The sequence below is a fragment of the Leopardus geoffroyi genome, chromosome C3 (genome assembly GCF_018350155.1).
Source record: "Leopardus geoffroyi isolate Oge1 chromosome C3, O.geoffroyi_Oge1_pat1.0, whole genome shotgun sequence".
Lineage (NCBI taxonomy): Eukaryota > Metazoa > Chordata > Mammalia > Carnivora > Felidae > Leopardus > Leopardus geoffroyi.
In genome coordinates, this window is record NC_059338.1 from 33,305,891 (window position 1) to 33,323,971 (window position 18,081).

At 33.5% G+C, this 18,081-nt stretch overlaps 1 protein-coding gene across 3 annotated transcripts in view; it reads left to right on the forward strand.

The window, feature by feature from the left end:
- The window catches only part of F13B (coagulation factor XIII B chain), a 32,389-nt gene extending 16,314 nt beyond the window's left edge, over window positions 1–16,075 (forward strand). For all 3 annotated transcript variants that reach the window (XM_045456678.1, XM_045456679.1, XM_045456680.1), the window contains 4 exons: window positions 4,937–5,137; window positions 5,878–6,060; window positions 12,217–12,430; window positions 15,717–16,075. In XM_045456678.1, the coding sequence (XP_045312634.1) occupies window positions 4,937–5,137; window positions 5,878–6,060; window positions 12,217–12,430; window positions 15,717–15,750 (632 nt within the window). In that variant the 3' untranslated portion in view covers window positions 15,751–16,075. The remainder of the gene's footprint in view (window positions 1–4,936; window positions 5,138–5,877; window positions 6,061–12,216; window positions 12,431–15,716) is intronic.
- The last annotated feature ends 2,006 nt before the right edge of the window (window positions 16,076–18,081 follow it).

Consider the following 18,081-nt stretch of genomic DNA (forward strand, 5'->3'; position numbering starts at 1 on the left):
TTTTAGAGGGAGGAAATCATGCTTAACCTAAGTGATTATATATATATATATATATATATATGTTTTTTCTTTTTACTGAAGTACAGTTGGCACAAAATTTTACATTATTTGAGGGATACAACATGGTGATTCCACAAGTCTATAAGTTATGTTACACTCACCACCAATGTAGCCAATATCAGTCACCTTACAACACTATTACAATACCATTGACTACATTCCCTCTGCTGTACTTTTTATCTTCATGATTTATTAATTCCATAACGGAAGACTGTATCTCCCACAATGTGTGAAGGGTCACACATTTTGCCAGTCCCCATATCCCACTCCTTTCTGGCAGCCATCAATTTGTTTTCTGTATATATGGCTCTGTTGCTGCTTTTTGTTTGTTTATGCATTTGCTTTACGTTTTAGATTCCATATATAAGTAAATCATATGGTATTTGTCTTTCTCTGACTTATTTCACTTAGCTTAATACCCTGTAGGTCCATCCATATTGTTGCAAATGGCATGATTTCATCCTTTTATTTTTTAAAAAAAATTTTAAACATTTATTTATTTTTGAGAGACACAGAGCATGAGCATGGGAGGGGCAGAGAGAGGGGAAGACACAGAATCTGAAGCAGGCTCCAGGCTCTGAGCTTTTAGCACAGAGCCTGACATGGGGCCCAAGAGACCATGACCTGAGCTGAAGTTGGACACTCAACCGACTGAGCCACTCAGGTGCCCCATGATTTCATCCTTTTCATGGCTGAGTAATATTCCATTATATGGACACTTGTGTTGCTTCCATATCTTATCTATTGTCTATAATGCAGCAATAAACATAGGGGTACATATATCTTTTTGGGTTTGTGTTTTCATTTTCTTTGGGTAAATATGCAGAAGTGGAATTATGGGATCATATAGTATTTTTATTTTTAATTTTTTGAGGAACCTCCACAATGTACACCACAGTGGCTATACAAATGTACATTCGATCAAGAGGGCACAAGGTGATTTTTTTTTCCCCTTCTACATCCTCACCAACATTTGTTACCTCTCTTTTTGATTCTAGCCATTCTGACAAGTGTGAGGTGATATCTCATTGTGCGTTTTTTTATTTAAAAAAATATTTTTTAACATTTATTTATTTTTGATAGAGAGAGACAGAGCACAAGTGGGGGAGGGGCAGAGAGAGAGGGAGACACAGAATCCAAAGCAGGCTCCAGGTTCTGAGCTGTCAGCACAGAGCCCCATTTGGGGCTCAAACTCACAAACCATGAGATTGTGACCTGAGCCGAAGTCAGATGCTTAACTGACTGAGCCACCCAGGGTCCCCTATCTCATTGTGGTTTTGATTTGCATTTCCCTGATGATGAGTGATGTTGAGCATCTTTTTATGTGTCTGTTGACAATTTATATGTCTTCTTTGGAAAAATATCTATTCAAGTTCTCTACCCATTTTTTAATTGGATTATTTGTTTTGTGTGTGTGTGTGTGTGTCTGTGTCTGTGTGTGTGTTGAGTTGTATAACTTATTCATACATTTTGGATATTAACCCATTATCATATATATCCTTTGCAAATATCTTCCCCAATTCAGTGAGTTGCCTTTTTGTGTTGTTTATGGTTTCCGTTGCTGCACAAAAGCTTTTTATTTTGATGTAATCCCCATAGTTTATTTTCACTTTTGTATCTCTTGCCTCAGGAGACATATTTAGAAAAATGTTACTAAGGCCAGAGTCAAGAAGATTACTGCCTATGTTTTCTTCTAGGAGCTTTAAGGTTTCAGGTCTCACATTTAGATCTTTCATCCATTTTGAGTTAATTTTTGTATGTGGTATAAGAAAGCAGTCCGGTTTCATTCTTTTGCATGTAGCTGTCCAGTTTTCCCAGCACCACTTATTGAAAAGACTTTTTCCCATTGTAATATTCTTGCCTCCTTTGCCATAGATTAATTGACCATATGAGCATTTCTGCACTCTCTATTCTGTTCCACAGACCTATGTGTCTATTTTTGTCCCATGCCATGCTGTTTTGATTACTTCAGCTTTGTAGTATATCTTGAAATCTGGGATTGTGATCCCACCAATTTGGTTCTTCTTTCTCAAGATTGCTTTTGCTTTTGTGGTTCCATACAAATTTAAGGATTATTTGTTCTGGTTCTCTGGAAAGTGCTATTGGTATTTTGATAGTAATTGCATTGAATCTATAAATTGCTTTGGTTGGTATGGACATTTTAGCAATATTAATTCTTCCAGCCCATGAGCATGGAATGTCTTTCCATTTCTTTGTGTAATCTTCAATTTCTTTGATTAGAGTTTTATAGTTTTCAGAGTAAAGGTTTAATCTCCTTGGTTAAGTATATTCCTAGGTATTTTGTTCTTTTGGACATATTTATAAATAAAATTAAAATTATTTTCTTAGTTTCTCTTTTTGCTGCTTTGTTATTAGTGTGTACAAATGCGTTTGAATTCTGCGTATTAATTTTGTATTCTACAATTTTACTGAATTCATTTTTTTATTTTAAATAGTTTTTTGGTGGGGTCTTTAGGGTTTTTTTGTGTATAGTATTATGTCATCTGCAAATAGTTACAGTTTAACTTTTTCCTTGTCCATTTGGATGACTTTTATTTCCTTTTTTTATCCAATTGCTGTGGCCAGAGTGTTCAAGTGGTATGTTGAATAAAAGTGGCAAGAGTGGGCATCGTTGTCTTCTTGTTCTTGGTCTGAGAGGAAAAACTCTGTTTTTCACCACTGAGTATGATGTTAACTGTGGGTTGACATTTTTCATATGCTTTTTCTTCATCTATTGAGATGATGATATGGTTTTTATTCTTTGTTTTCTTGATGTGGTGGATCATATTGATTGATTTATGAATATTGAACCATCCTTGCATCTCCAGAATAAATTCCGCTTGATCATGGTGAATGATTCTTTTAATGTATTGTTGAATGCAGTTTGTTAATAATTTGTTGAGGATTTTTTCATCCATGTTCATCAGGGATATTAGCCTGTAGTTCTCTTTTTTTGTAGCGTCTGTCTGGTTCAGGTATCATGGTGATGCTTGCCTAATTGAATGTATTTGGAAGCTTTCCTTCTTCTCTTACGTTTTGGAATAGTTGAGGAAAATAAGTTTTAACTCTTCTTTAAATGTTTGATAGAATTCACCTGTGAAGCCATCTGGTCCTGGACTTTTGTTTTTTGGGGATTTTTAAAATTACCAATTCAATTTTGTTACTATTAATTGGTCTGCTCAGATTTTCTATTTCTTCCAGAATCGGTTTTTGATTATGTTTCTAGAAATTTATATGTTTCTTCTAGATTGTCCAATTTTCTGGCATATAATTTTTTGTAGTATTCTTTTATAGTCATTTGCATTTCTGTGGTGTAAGTTTTTACTTCTCTTTTGTTTCTACTTTTATTTACTTTGTTGTCTCTTTTTTTCTTGAGAGTCTGGCTAAAGACTAATCAATTTGGTTTATCTTTTCAAAGAAACAGCCCCTAGTTTCACTGATCTTTTCTATTTTTTTTTTTTTAGTCTCTATATTATTTATTTTTGCTGTCTTTATTATTTCCTTCTTTCTACTAACATTGGGCTCTTTTTGGTTCCTTTGGATGTAAGGTTATACTGTTTATTCGATTTTTTTGTTTCTTGAGGTAAACCTCTATTGCTATAAATTTCCCTCTTCGAACTGCTTTGCTGCATCCCAAATATTTTGGATCACTGTGTTTTTGTTTTCATTTATATCCATGTTTAAAAAAATTTTCTTCTTTAATTTCTTCATTGATCCATTGGATGTGTAGTAGCATGTTGTTTAGCCTCCACCTGTTTGTGGGTTTTTTTCCCTATTTTTTTCTTTGTTATTGACATCTAGTTTCTTACTGTTGTTGTAAGAAAAGATGTGTGATATAATTTTAATGTTTTTTAATGTATTGATACTGTTTTGTGGCTTAACATGTGATCTATCCTGGGAACGTTCCATGTGCACTTGAAAAGAATGTGTATTGTGTTGTTTCTGGATGAAATGTGTTAGGGATATGTGTTATGACCCTCTGGTCTAAAAGTTCATTCAAAGACACTGTTTTCTTATTGATATTATACCTGGTTGATCTATCCATTAGTGTAATGGGATGTTAATGTCCCCTACTACTAATGTATTATTGTCAATTTTTTCCTTTATGTCTGTTAATATTTGCTCTATGCATTTAGGAACCCCAATTTTGGGGTGCATAGATATTTATGTGTTATATGTTCTCATTGGAATAATTTCCTTATCATTATGTAATGCTTCTTGGTCCCTTGTTATAGTCTGTTTTAAAGTCTCTTTTGTCTGGGGCGCCTGGGTGGCTCAGTTGGTTGAGCGTCCAACTTCGGCTGAGGTCATAATCTCACAGTTCGTGGGTTCGAGCCCAGCATCAGGCTCTGTGCTGACAGCTCAGAGCCTGGAGCCTGCTTCAGATTCTGTGTCTCCCTCTCTCTCTGCCCCTCCCCCACTCATGCTCTGTCTCCCTCTGTCTCAAAAATAAATAAACATTAAAAAAATTAAAAAAAAAAAAGTCTCTTTTGTCCAATGTAAGTATTGCTACCCTGGCTTTTTTTTTTTTTTTTTACTTCTATTTGCATCGTATTTCTTTTTGTATCATTTCACTATTAGTCTCTATGTACCTTTAAGTCTTAAGTGCATCTTTTGTAGCTTAAACAATATTTTTAACGTTCAAATTAAGTGGTTTAAATTTATAATATAATGATAATAATAAGAAATGTATAAATTCATTTGATAGCAATATAATGTATATTTTATTATGTATATGTTTGAAGGGTTTTAATAATGTAAATGTTAGATATAAAACATTGCTTCTGATACCTATCAAGATTTTTATTTTAAAAATATATTAAGCTTCATACTTGTCAAATGAGTAAATAATTGAAAAGAACATTTTTTCTTACAGAGCCATGTACTATTAATGTGGATTACATGAAAAGAAATAACATAGAGATGAAGTGGAAGTATGAAGGAAAGGTCTTACATGGAGATTTAATAGATTTTGTATGTAAACAAGGATATGACTTATCTCCATCAACCCCATTGTCTGAATTATCTGTACAGTGCAATAGAGGAGAAGTGAGATATCCTTTATGTATTATAAAAGGTAAAACAATAGTGTTTTCTGACAATTTCTCAGGTGATTAATATCACTACTTGGGTTCAAAGTATAAGAAAGACCCTACACAACTCACTATCATCATCTTCTAATGTACAACATTGGTAATGATCTGACTAATTTCCAGTAAGCACACATACTTAAAAAAGATGACTATGCTGACATCTTTTAATTCCAATAAGTCAATTTTATAAAGGGAGAAATTAATAGGTCTTATAAATATCCCCAGACTGTCAGGGGACTGATCACCCTAATGTGAGCAATCAACAACTCTGGAAAACATTGCCCTTCTTGGGGTTTGCTGGGTTTGTATTGTCTCAGAAAAGATCTTGATACAGACTGGGAGATTCTTTGTGCTCCTTGGACATGGAACTATTACTTTTAATAAGAAAAAAAAATGTAAGAAGATACATACAGAAAGCCTGGCTTCAATGGGGTTTCATACATTTTCACTTTTGGCTACATAAAAAGGGAAAAATAAAATCATGATTGTTAATTCTTTGCCAGTTTTAAATGTGTATTTCAATTTTATAATAAGATTCTAATTCTTGCAATAATCAATTTTATGTTATTAAGTTATTACAGAAATGCTCTCAATATTTGAAATTTGACAGCTATTTTAAAAATTCTTTTACATGAAATGTGCCATTTTATTTCCATAGCAATTATTAAAGTATTGGATGCTTACTATGGAAATTCATTATATCCTTCTAAAATTATTTTTGCAGAATCTAAAGGAATGTGTGCATATCCTCCACTTATTAAAAATGGAGTCATGATTAGTTCAACATTAGGCATCTACGAAAATGGTTCTTCAGTAGAATACAGATGTTTTGATCACCATTTCCTTCAAGGGTCTAGGGAGTCCTATTGCTTAGATGGAGTGTGGACTACACCACCATCATGTTTAGGTATGTACTACTAAATATCCCACTATTTAATCAAATAAAAACCATATTTTTTACTTTCTATTCTCTTTTAGTTGATATAACACTATTATAATGCTTAATTTGCTATATTTGTGCTTCAGTGTACCTATTCAATCATTAGTTCCTCTTCTTTCCTTTAGATCATAAATAACTATTGTCCAGCTGGTTCTAACAAGTATTATTAAATACAAATATACACCAGATACTGGTGTTGTATGGGGCTATACAGTGACTAAGTCATAGTGGTGTGGGTAAACGTGTTAACAATTATCATTCAGTGTGATTGGTACTATAATAGGAAACATGAGTGCAATGGGGAAACAAAGATAGAAAGTTGAAGCAAGTTAATGCCTTATTAGTGAAGTATCTGAGTAGAAGTAACAATATCTACCAAGGTTCTCAGAAGTCAAAAAAAAAAGCATATCTTTAAATAAAAAGAAAATTTTTTTGTGTCCGTATTTGACTCATTTGCTATTTTATTTCACCAGCTTGAACTTGAGTACAATGCTGAGTAGAAGAAGTAGTGGATATCTTGTTTCCCAAACTTATAAGCAAAACTTTCAATAATTCATCTTTATTTACAGTGTTATAAAGTCTTTAAAAATCGAATTAAAAATATAGAAAGCTCTAATTTCTATTTTTCTAATTTTTTTTAATCTTCAGGGAGTGTTTAACAATACCTATTGAAATGACTATATGAGTACTTTTCCCCCCTAGAATTATAATTGCTTCTTTTTGATTGTTAAAAGCAGGATTATATTCCTCTAATAAATCACACTTGGTTGTGATGAATCATGATTTTTTACATGGTGTTGGGTTTTATTTGCTTATATTTTACTTAGAAGTTTTGCATCTATTTTCATGAGAGAGATCAGTCTGTTATTTTCCTTTTGGGTTTGGTATGAACTTTCTACTTATTTCATATGGTGAATTGGTATGTTCCTTCTTTTTGAATTCTCTGGAATTTGTGTAAGATTGGTACTATTTCTTCCTTAGTAATTGTAAGAATCCATCAAACATGCCATTTGGGCATCAAGTTTTCTTTGAGGACAGATAATGACAGCTGTCAGTTTTGGTAGGGTGGTTTCTAGGAATTTGTCTATCTAAATTGTCAAATTTGTTGACAATGTTCACAACATCTTTTTACATTCTTTTTAATGCCTTTAGTGGTGAGTCTTTTGCCTTTACTGCTATTAATATGTATCTCTTTCTTTGTTGGCATGTCTTACTAAGGGTCTACAACTTGTACTAGGCCTCTCAACTAATATTTGCATTTCATCAAATGTTGCCTATGATTTTATTAATTTATATTCTTATCCTTATTTCCTCTCTTCTAATTTCTTGAGTCTATTTTATAGATCTTATTTTTATTTTTTATTTTTTTATTGTGTTAACATTTATTTATTTTTTAGAGACAGAGAGAGACAGAATGTAAGCAGGGGAGGGGCAGAGAAAGGGAGACAGAATCCAAAGAATCAGCACAGAGCCCGACGCATGGCTCGAACCCTCGAACGGTTAGATCATGGCCTGAGCCTAAGTCAGAGGCTTAACCGACTAAACTACCCAGGTGCCCCTATAGATCTTCTTTTAGCTTTTTAGATAGATACTTAAATTGCTGATTTCCAGCCTTTGTTTTCTTTCTAATATATGAATTTAAGGATATAAATTTCCTACTGAGCACAACTTTAACTTTATCCCACACATTTTTACATTTTGGAATTTTATTATCATTCAGTCATTCAGTTTAAAAATATATGATATCATGGGGTTCCTGGATGGCTCAGGTCATGATCTTGTGGTCATGACCTCACTGTCATGAGATTGAGCCCTGCTCAAGATCTGCGCTGACCGTAAAGAACCTACTTGGGATTCTCTCTCTCCCTCTCTATCTCTCTGCCCCTCCCCAGCTAGCGCTCTCCGTCTCCCTCTCTCTCTCTCAAAAAAGAAAAAAAAAAATATTTTATTTTGATTCATTTTGATCCATATCCATTTTGATATCTTGTACGCACTCTGAGGTTTTTAGGTTTTGAACATTGGAGGATTTTCTTTTGTTACTGATTTCTAATATAAATCCCTTGAGACATTTTTTTTTATAAGACTTGTGGGTTTGTTTTTTTTTTTAGTTTTTAAAGGTTTTTTTGTTGTTTTTTTTTTATATTTCAGGTATTTATTTAAATTTTAGTTAGTTAACACATAGTGTAATATTAGTTTCAGGAGTACAATTTAGTCATGCGTCACTTACATAGAACACCAGTGAGATGTACTTTGAATTATATCAATCCTTTGAGTTTCATTTGATACTTACTTTATTACTGTATTTGTGGTAGGTACATGTTCTTTTGAAATAAATGAATAAATAATCGTCAGTGTTGGATTCACTGTTGCTGCACATGTCAGTTGAATTTTGTTTTCCATGTTAAGTTCATTCATATCTGTGCTGATTTGTGTTTATTTGTTTTTCTATCAGTTGTCAAAGGAAGTATGTTGAAGTCTCTCCCGCTGTGCATTTAAAAACATTTCTTATTTTAGTTCTGTCAATTTTTGCTTTTGTGTTTTCACGCTGTTCTTCTAGGTACACACAAATTGAAGCATATTAAATCTTGGTGTATTGGCCCCGCCAAACTTTAAGAGAGTCTTCCTTTGTCTATGCCATGCTTTGTTTTTTCTTGTTTTGCCTGAAGTCTACTTAAGCTGTCCTAGCGCACTTTTGACAAGCATTTACAAGGCATACATTTTTATCATCCTTCAACTTTCAATTTTTTGGTTTCTTACTTTCAATATGTATGTCTTATAAGCAATATATAGTTAATTTTAAAAGCATACTTTTTCAGTCTGACAATCTTTCTCTTTATAGTATTTAGTCTATTTATATATTAATATAAGTACTGATATATTGGGGTTTATAGCTACCATCTTACTGTACTAGATATATATCCTATGTTCTGTATTCTTTACTCTCTCTTTTTTTTTTTTCTTTTTTTTTTTCTTTCTTTTGGGTAAATCAATTCTTTTCATATCATTTTACTCTCTACTAGCTTGTTGGTTATAATTTCCTCTTGGCTTCCTTTAAGTATTATCATAGATATTACATAATTCAACCTGGACTTATTACAATTGCATACAAATTAGTACTTTTACCACTTCTCCAGGACCCAGAACACCTTGACTTGATTTACCCTTCCCACTTTTTGTACTACCGTCACCCATGTCATTCTCCTTACAGTTTAAGTCTCAATGATACTGTGAATATTATGTTGTTCAAAAATACTCTTTAAAATTTGTTTATGTTTTTTCAGTGATTTGTTTCTCATCTTCTCCTGCTTCTCTCTGTTTCTGATTGGGATCATTTTCCATACACCTGAAAAATATTATTATTTTTTTTTTTAATTTTTTTTTTCAACGTTTATTTATTTTTGGGACAGAGAGAGACAGAGCATGAACAGGGGAGAGGCAGAGAGAGAGAGACACAGAATCGGAAACAGGCTCCAGGCTCCGAGCCATCAGCCCAGAGCCTGACGCGGGGCTCGAACTCACAGACCGCAAGATCGTGACCTGGCTGAAGTCGGACGCTTAACCGACTGCGCCACCCAGGCGCCCCAGAAATATTATTTTTTTAATTATTTTCTCAGTTTTTGTTTGTCTGCAAATTTCTTTATTTTCCTTCACTTTTGAAGAGTTATTTTTGCCAAAGATAGAAGTCTAGTTTGGTCCTCATTTTTCTTTTAATGCTTTAAAAGATGTCTTTTTATCCTTTTTTGCCTTTTGTAGTTTTTGTTTGTTAATGTTGTTCATAATTGTACTTCTTTGAAACTAAGTTTCTTTTTGTCCTCTGCTGGTCCTGAGATTCTTTTCCCCTTTATCTTCAGTGGGTTATTTATGCTGGGCCTGATGTGGGTTTCTTTGAGCATTTCATTCTTCATGTTGGTAGTACTTCTTGAATCTGTGGCTTGATATTTTTCATAGGTTTTGGAGGTATCTTTTATCTTTTTTTTGTTTCCATTTGGCTATTTTCTACTGATATATCTTCCAATTCATTAACCCTTTCTTTAGATGTGTCCAGTGTGCTTTAAATTCATCTACTAAGCTCTCAACATCTTTGCATTTCTAAAATGTCCACTTTATGCTTTTGTGTGCGGGTAGATTTGAGTTCTCTGATGAAAGTCTTTACCGTAACTTCCATTTCTTCACCATGTTAATCCCACTTATTTCAAGTTCTTGTCTGAAAATTCCATTATCTGGATCATCTGTAGGCCTATTTCTATTTCTAGCCTAATTTCTTGCTATTTTTATTAACAGTTGATTGAATATCAAATATTATTCATGGAAGTTTCTAGAAGCTTGAAGCAACAGTGCCATCTTGTTCCAGAGAATACTCATCTCATCTTCTGGATAATAGTGTAGGGGAAATTGGTCTCAATCTAATTAGAAGTGAAGTTTTTTCCAGGCTTATTTTCAATCCTTTGTTTGCCTCTACTCATAGAATGTAACCCTGCAAGGTTCTTCGCTAAGAATTTTGGTGTTCATACTAAGGTTCCTCCTTCTTGACTGGCTATCATATTACTGGAAGACTACCAACAGTTTAATATAGCTTTCCATACACTTTCTGCTTGGCCCTTTATGCTCTCACTTCACACAAGTCAAGAATAGGCAAATGCTTCAAGGGAAAAACCCATGCCAAGTATCACGTTCATTCTCTGCACCTCCCATTACTCTGGGTCTTGACCCTTTAAGTCCTGGCTGTCATAGCTGACCTAAACTTCCATTTTTTCTATCCTCAACAACACTAGATTCCCAAAAGATCTGCTAGCTGTATGTTTGTTGTTGATCATTCTCGACACAGTCTCTCAGCTCATGCTGAGAATCACTAAATCTCCAAGAGGAAAATGCCCCTAGAATGTTGGATTCTTCTGAATGAGCTTTTACCAGAATCTTAGCACCATGAGTACTGACTGGCTTGGGAATTCTCTAATTCCTTGAAATTCTTGCTTTATGTCTGTTTTCAGATTTTCCATGTTTTAGTATAAGTGCTGGTCTGATATAGGCTATTCTGTCATAGCTGAGAACAGAAGGTCCATGAATTAATTTTTAACTTGTTTTAATTAAAATTTCATATTTTGTATAACAACATTTTAAATTATAGTGCCATTTGACCTCATTTTCAAAGCTATTTTTCAGTGACTACAAAGACTCTCTTAGAGTCTTTCTGATTATATTTATTCATTTTTATTCTGTCTATAGAACTTCTAGCATAACAGCAGATACATAGGGATTCAACAAATATTGAAATCTTGAATAAAGAAGTTTGTTAATGTATTATATGATCCATGTGCTCTATTAACAATTCTGGACCTTTAACCTATCTCAGAATGTACTGTTTAGTGCTAGGTCATTCAAGAGGCAAATAAGGACACAAATAACTTCATTTTCTAAAATAACTTGACATTTTTAAAATATCAATATTTTTATTAAGGAAAAAAATCAAAGAAATTTATCAGGTCTCCTAATAAGTTTTTTAAGTTTTTGTTTTGTTTTGTTTTAATGCATTAGTGGAAGGACACAATAATATTTTCAATGCTTAGAATTTAAAGCACCTTAATCCAATATCGATATTCCTTAATAACTGGAAATTTAAAAGAGAGAAAACTGTCAACCACTCTGGATGCCATCAGGTGATAGAGTTTGAGTCATTGTTGAGAATCCAGCTTCTTTCTACATTTCAATAATATCTTATCTATCCAACAATCAAACAAATACTTTGTCTCGTGGGGATTTTATTTGAGCTTTCTGAGGAAAAAAAAATAAGAAAAGGAAGCTTACTTGAATAATTGTTAGTAACTCTCAATGCTCTTTATTAAAAAACACCTTTATTTATTTGCTATCTTTGAAAATCTTAATGACATAAAGCTAAGTGACTGGCAGGATATACACTTTTTTCTTTGCCAAATCCAGGACCACAGATAAATGGCAGACTGTTTTCTGTGAGCTTTGAACATATTTTCCAACTCAAATATTAATTCTAACTAACTTAGTTGCCACTCAAATGCCTGGGAATTTTAAGGTCATCATGAGTAGGAAGCCACAATGCTTCCTGTTAGTGCCAGGATGTGTCAAGATTATTTTCTTCTTTTTATTTTTCAGAGCCTTGTACGTTATCTTTTGTTGAAATGGAAAATAATAATTTACTCCTGAAATGGAGTTTTGACAACAGACCATATATTTTCCATGGCGAGTATATTGAATTTCTTTGTAGGAGAGATACATATATAGATGAGTCCTCTATTATAGGATCTGAACTCAGAGTGCAATGTGACAGAGGGCAGTTAAAATATCCAACATGTGTTCCAAAAGAAAGGTAAGAAGAAACTTGTGCCTACAATTAATTATTTTCTTCATGTTGTTATCCAAAAGATTTTTTTTTGTTATAAATTTCAGAAATATTAGGTTCTATGACACTCCTACTTTATGGTCATTATAAAGGAAAAAAATAATTTTATTTTTTTAAGCCAGGCAAACTCCTAGAAATATTAATTAATTCAACAAACTTTCTGAGTTGTCTGAAGTCAAAGTGTTGTTTGTATTTCATATTGGTGACACTTGGCAACTTGGCAAATCAATTTATATGGGCAATATTTAAATGTGGAAAAATTAACTTATATGTTGAGATGGAAAATCACATTTTCTCCCACCTCTCAGTATAGATCCAAGTATGAATAATAAAGATGGGGGAAATAAGGGGCGCCTGGGTGATTCAGTTGGTTAAGCATCCAGTTCTTGATTTCTGCACTGACAGTATGAAGCCTGCTTGGGATTCTCTCTCTCTCTCTCTCTCTCTCTCTCTCTCTCTCTCTCTCTTTCTCTGCCCTTCCCCATTCACATGCCCACTCTCTCTCTCTCAAAATAAATAAACTTAAAAAAATATGAGAAACAAAACTGTACAAATCTTTCTACTGATAGAAGAGCATATTAATAACAATGATTAAAATTATGTTATTTTCAGGAACACATTTCTGTGTAAGAGCTTGGAAACACTAAAGTGTTTCCTCATAGGACAACTTAAAAATATATATTTTATACCTTTTTGTTTGTTTTTTTCCTCATTCTTTTCTGGTTTTTATTTGAGTATAGTTGAAACACAGATAGTTGTAAAATTCTGTGTTTCGGGGATACAACATAATGATTCAGCAACTCTATTGTTATGCTATGCTCACCACAAGTATAGCTACAATCTGTTACCATGAAATGCTATTATAATACCATTGACTATATAACCTATGCTGTACCTTTTATTACCATAACTTACTTAAACTGGAAGTCTGTATCTCTCGCTCACTCCCCTTCTCCCATTTTGTCCATCCCTCCATCCCCTTCCTCTCTAGTGACCGTTTGTTCTCTGTATTTATAGACCTGTTTCTGCTTTTTGTTTGTTTTTTTGCTTTTTAGATTCCACATATAAGTGAAATTATAAGGTATTTGTCTTTCTCTGTCTGACTTATTTAAAGACCCTGAATAGCCAAAGCAATCTTGATAAAGAAGAACAAAAATAGAGGTATCGCAATTCTAGATTTCAAAATAAACTACAAAGCTATAGTAATCAAAATAGTATTGTACTGGCACAAAAATAGACATACATAAATGGAACAAGATAGAGAGCCATACTTACATTGTCAATTAATCTGTGACAACGAGGGGCGCCTGGGTGGCGCAGTTGTTAAGCGTCCGACTTCAGCCAGGTCACGATCTCGCGGTCCGGGAGTTCGAGCCCCACATCAGGCTCTGGGCTGATGGCTCAGAGCCTGGAGCCTGTTTCTGATTCTGTGTCTCCCTCTCTCTCTGCCCCTCCCCCGTTCATGGTCTGTCTCTCTCTGTCCCAAAAATAAATAAACGTTGAAAAAAAAAAATTAAAAAAAAAAATCTGTGACAACGGGGGCAAGGATATACAGTGGGGAAAAGAAGTCTTTCAATAAATGGTGCTAGGAAAACTGGACAGCTACCTGCAAAATAATGAAACGAAGCCACTTTCTTACATGATACACACACACACACATACACAACTCAAAATGAGTGAAAGACCTACATGTGAGACCTGAAACCACAAAGCTCCTAAAAGAAAGAATAGGTAGTAATCTTGTCTTTGGCCTTAACAACATTTTTCTAGGTATGTTTCCTGAGGCAAGAAAAATAAAAGCAAAAATAAACTATCGGGACTACATCAAAATGAAAACCTTCTGTATAGCAAAGGAAACCATCAACAAAACAAAAAGGCAACCCACTGAAAGGGAGAAAATATTCGCAAATGATATATCAGACAATGGGTTAATATCCAAAATATATGAAGAATTTATACAACTCAACACACACACACACAAAATCCCCCAAATATTCCAATTAAAAAATGGACAGAGGACATTTTTCCAAAGAAGACATACGGATGGCCAACAGACATATGAAAAGACAAAAGACACTCAACATCACTCATCATCAGGGAAAATGCAAACCAAAACTATGAGATATCACCTTCCACTTGTCAGAGTGACTAAAAACAAAAAAGACAAGAAATAACAAGTGTTGCCAAGGATGTGGAGAAAAAGGAACCCTAGGGCCCTGTTGGTGGAAACGTAAATTGATGCAGCAACTATTGAAAACAATGTGGAGGTTCCTGAAAAAATTTAAAAATCAAAATACAATATGATCCAATAATTCCACTTCTGGGTATTTACCCAAAGAAAACAAAAGAAAACAAAAACACTAATTCAAAAAGATATAGGCAACCCTTTGTTTATTGAACCATTATTTACAATAGTCAATATAGGAAAGCAGTCCAAATGTCCACTGATAAATGAATGGATAAAGAAGATGTGGAATATTATATATATAATAGAGTATTACTCAGCCAGAAAAAAGGATGAGATCTTGCCATTTGTGACAACATAAGTAGACCTAGAGAGTATTATGCTAAATGAAATAAGTCAGACAGAGAAAAACAGTAACCATATTTTATACTTCTTGATGAATGAAAAATAATTCTGCTTTTAGAAAAATATGTTACAATAATACAATGAAATGATGTAAATGCAAACAATTTTATAGGATCAGGATTTTGACCTTTTAGATGATGCAGTATAAAATGGAAATTATACTTTATGTTCAATTAAGAATATTATAAAAATAACTTATGGCAAAGTGTATGTGTTACTGTCCTAGTCATTGTAACCAATGAACTATATGAACAACATTAGGACAACTTTTTAGATACTTTGAACACTCTATTAAAAAAACATTCATAAGACACACATGGGTGGAAAACTTTAAAAATAATTTTTAACTATGGTAAAATCAGCAGAGGAAAATTTTATATGTATTTAAATGTTTTGGATTTCTCATTTCCAAGAGAAAAAGAGGTAAATAACTTAGAAAAAATGTTCAAAATATGGTATTATTGTATCAAATGACATTGAGTTTTTAAAAAGGAATTAATAGCTGGTATGATTTACCAAGTTGGGCAACTTGCTTTCAACAATAGTGAGTTAAAACAGTGACTAATTATATGAAATGTTGAAGGGCTAAGAATGTAATAAATACTTGACCAGAAATGGTGCTTATTTCAAAAATCTCTCTCCTTTTCTGTCTTTCTCATCAAGGATGCTGTCTTATCAAGAACGCTTAAGGACATAAAAATGCACGGCAGAGAGAAGAATAGTATATCAACACATCATAAAATCTTTTGTAAAACATGATTTTTAGAAGAAAATACAAATCTCTAAGTTTTTACTTGCTTGAGGATTTGAATCTAAATTGTCTATGTTGAACATTTTTTTATTTATAAATAAGCCAGAACATGTTGTTTCCTTTCTAGTTTGAATGATTTGACATGTAACTTAAACTTTATTGAATATTTTCCATCTATTAAAAAGATTGATCTACATGCAAAAATGTTTTTGATACCTAATATCCATTCATTGTGCTATAGTGTTGCCTTCAATATATGTGAAAAAATTCACATTTGTCTTTATCATATTCATTAATATTAGGGTTTTCTGTTACTTTTAATTCAATCTTTATGTCAATATTAAGGAACCAAACACACTAGAGATAAGAAACTATACATCACATTAGAGGATTTACTTTCTTAAATACAGAAGAGACTACCCTTCAGATTTCCTAAATGTAAAGAATTTTAACAATTAACTATAATATTAGCTACAAGATTAATAATCAAATTGTGAGGTGGTGAACTATCCACATCTTAAAATGTTGCCCAAGGAACATGGCTTAAAAAAGAATAACCCTCTCCATTTTTTTAATATGATTTATTGTCAAGTTGGCAAACATATAGTGTATATGGTGTGCTCTTGGTTTTGGGGGTAGATTCCCGTGATTCATCACTTACATATAATATCCAGTGCTCATCCCAACAAGAACCTTTCCATTTTTGTATTTTACACTTTCAATTAATATTTTTAGGTTACGTAATTGTTGGAAGCATGCAGATTATGAAATCACAAATCAGTCCTGCAAGCAACAAAGTCTGATAGTGTAGTATTACCAACATCTTTTGAAGTGTTCAAATAGCCACATTGTCACCTTTCTGTTTGAAGGACAGTTATACTTCCAATGGTTATTACAGTTCATTCATAAGCACATGTAATCACACTACCCCTGTCAGGACTCGTTGTTACGAGAACAGCACATTTTCTTATCTAGAAGATATTCGGTTCATCGAACTCAAGACCTTCTCAATATGATGACATTCTTTAAACCCTCAAGTTACAATTTTCTACTGGTGTGCTAAGGGATACCTTCTTGTAGTGAAGCCACAATGGACCCAACTCTGGATTAAATAAGACTTTGTTCAGTGTTGAACATGTATATTTCAGAACTGTCCTTGAGTCCATAATCATGATTTTAATATTCTGTAGTTGTTTTCCACAGTGGATCCCATAAAATTGAAATCTGATTGAAATTAAATATCAACAGCAAAGTGTTAATCATTTCAATTAATGCATCAATCAATCCACTAATCAACAATATTGAGCACCTGTTATATCCTAGAAAATAGAAGATTTGCTCAAGGCGGGTAACTCTCTTGGGAATATGTATTCAGTATTGCCATATCTTCTGATTTTTTAATGGTGAGATCTCCTCTGATTTTGATATGTGGAGGGGGATCTAAAAATATTTTGTGAGCAATGTGGCTCATAAGCTGCCAATTTGTCAACTCCAAATGCTAAATAAATGAGCATGTGAAAAGTACAACACTGGAAGCATGTATAAAATAAAGTGGTGGCATGGAGGAGGTGGTAATTAACTTTTTGATGGGTGTATAAAGCTTCCTGGGAAAAGCCCAAGGTCTGCAAGGCTAGAGAAGACATCCCAAGTAGAGGAAATGGCACACACAAAGTCAAATATCAAGCACATACCATATGCTAGGTATCATGCTGAGCCCTGGAGATAAAACAGTGAATATGATACGTTGTTTCTACTGATATGGAGCATTGTGCTTTGATGGGAAAGGAAGGTATTAATGAAATCCTTACATGATGACATGTGCCAAGAAAGACATGCCCATGAACACAAGGAGATGCAGCTTAGTCCCAGATGCTCAAGAAAGGCTTCTTTGAGGAAGTGATACATCAGCTGAGACTTGAAGGGAGAAAAGAAATATTTTGGGTAAGGGATGATCATGCAGAAAACATGTGCAGAGAATACGATGTTTCCAAGAAGATAGTAAATATCCAGTATGGATTGAGTGGAAGGAGTGAAGGAGAGAGGGGAACAAGGTAAACCTGGAGAAACTGGAGTCCCATGATGAAGGCCTTTATAGGCCAAATCAAAGATTTTGGAAGTCACTGATTGAAATGAGATGTTTCTAGTAATTGCTAAAAAGACACCACTGACTGCCATAAGGAGAGAATGGTCTGAAGGAGGAAAAATGTAGGCATAAGGACAGCCACTTTTAGGGAAAGAATGCCATCATCCATGCAAATTATGATAGTAATTTACTGG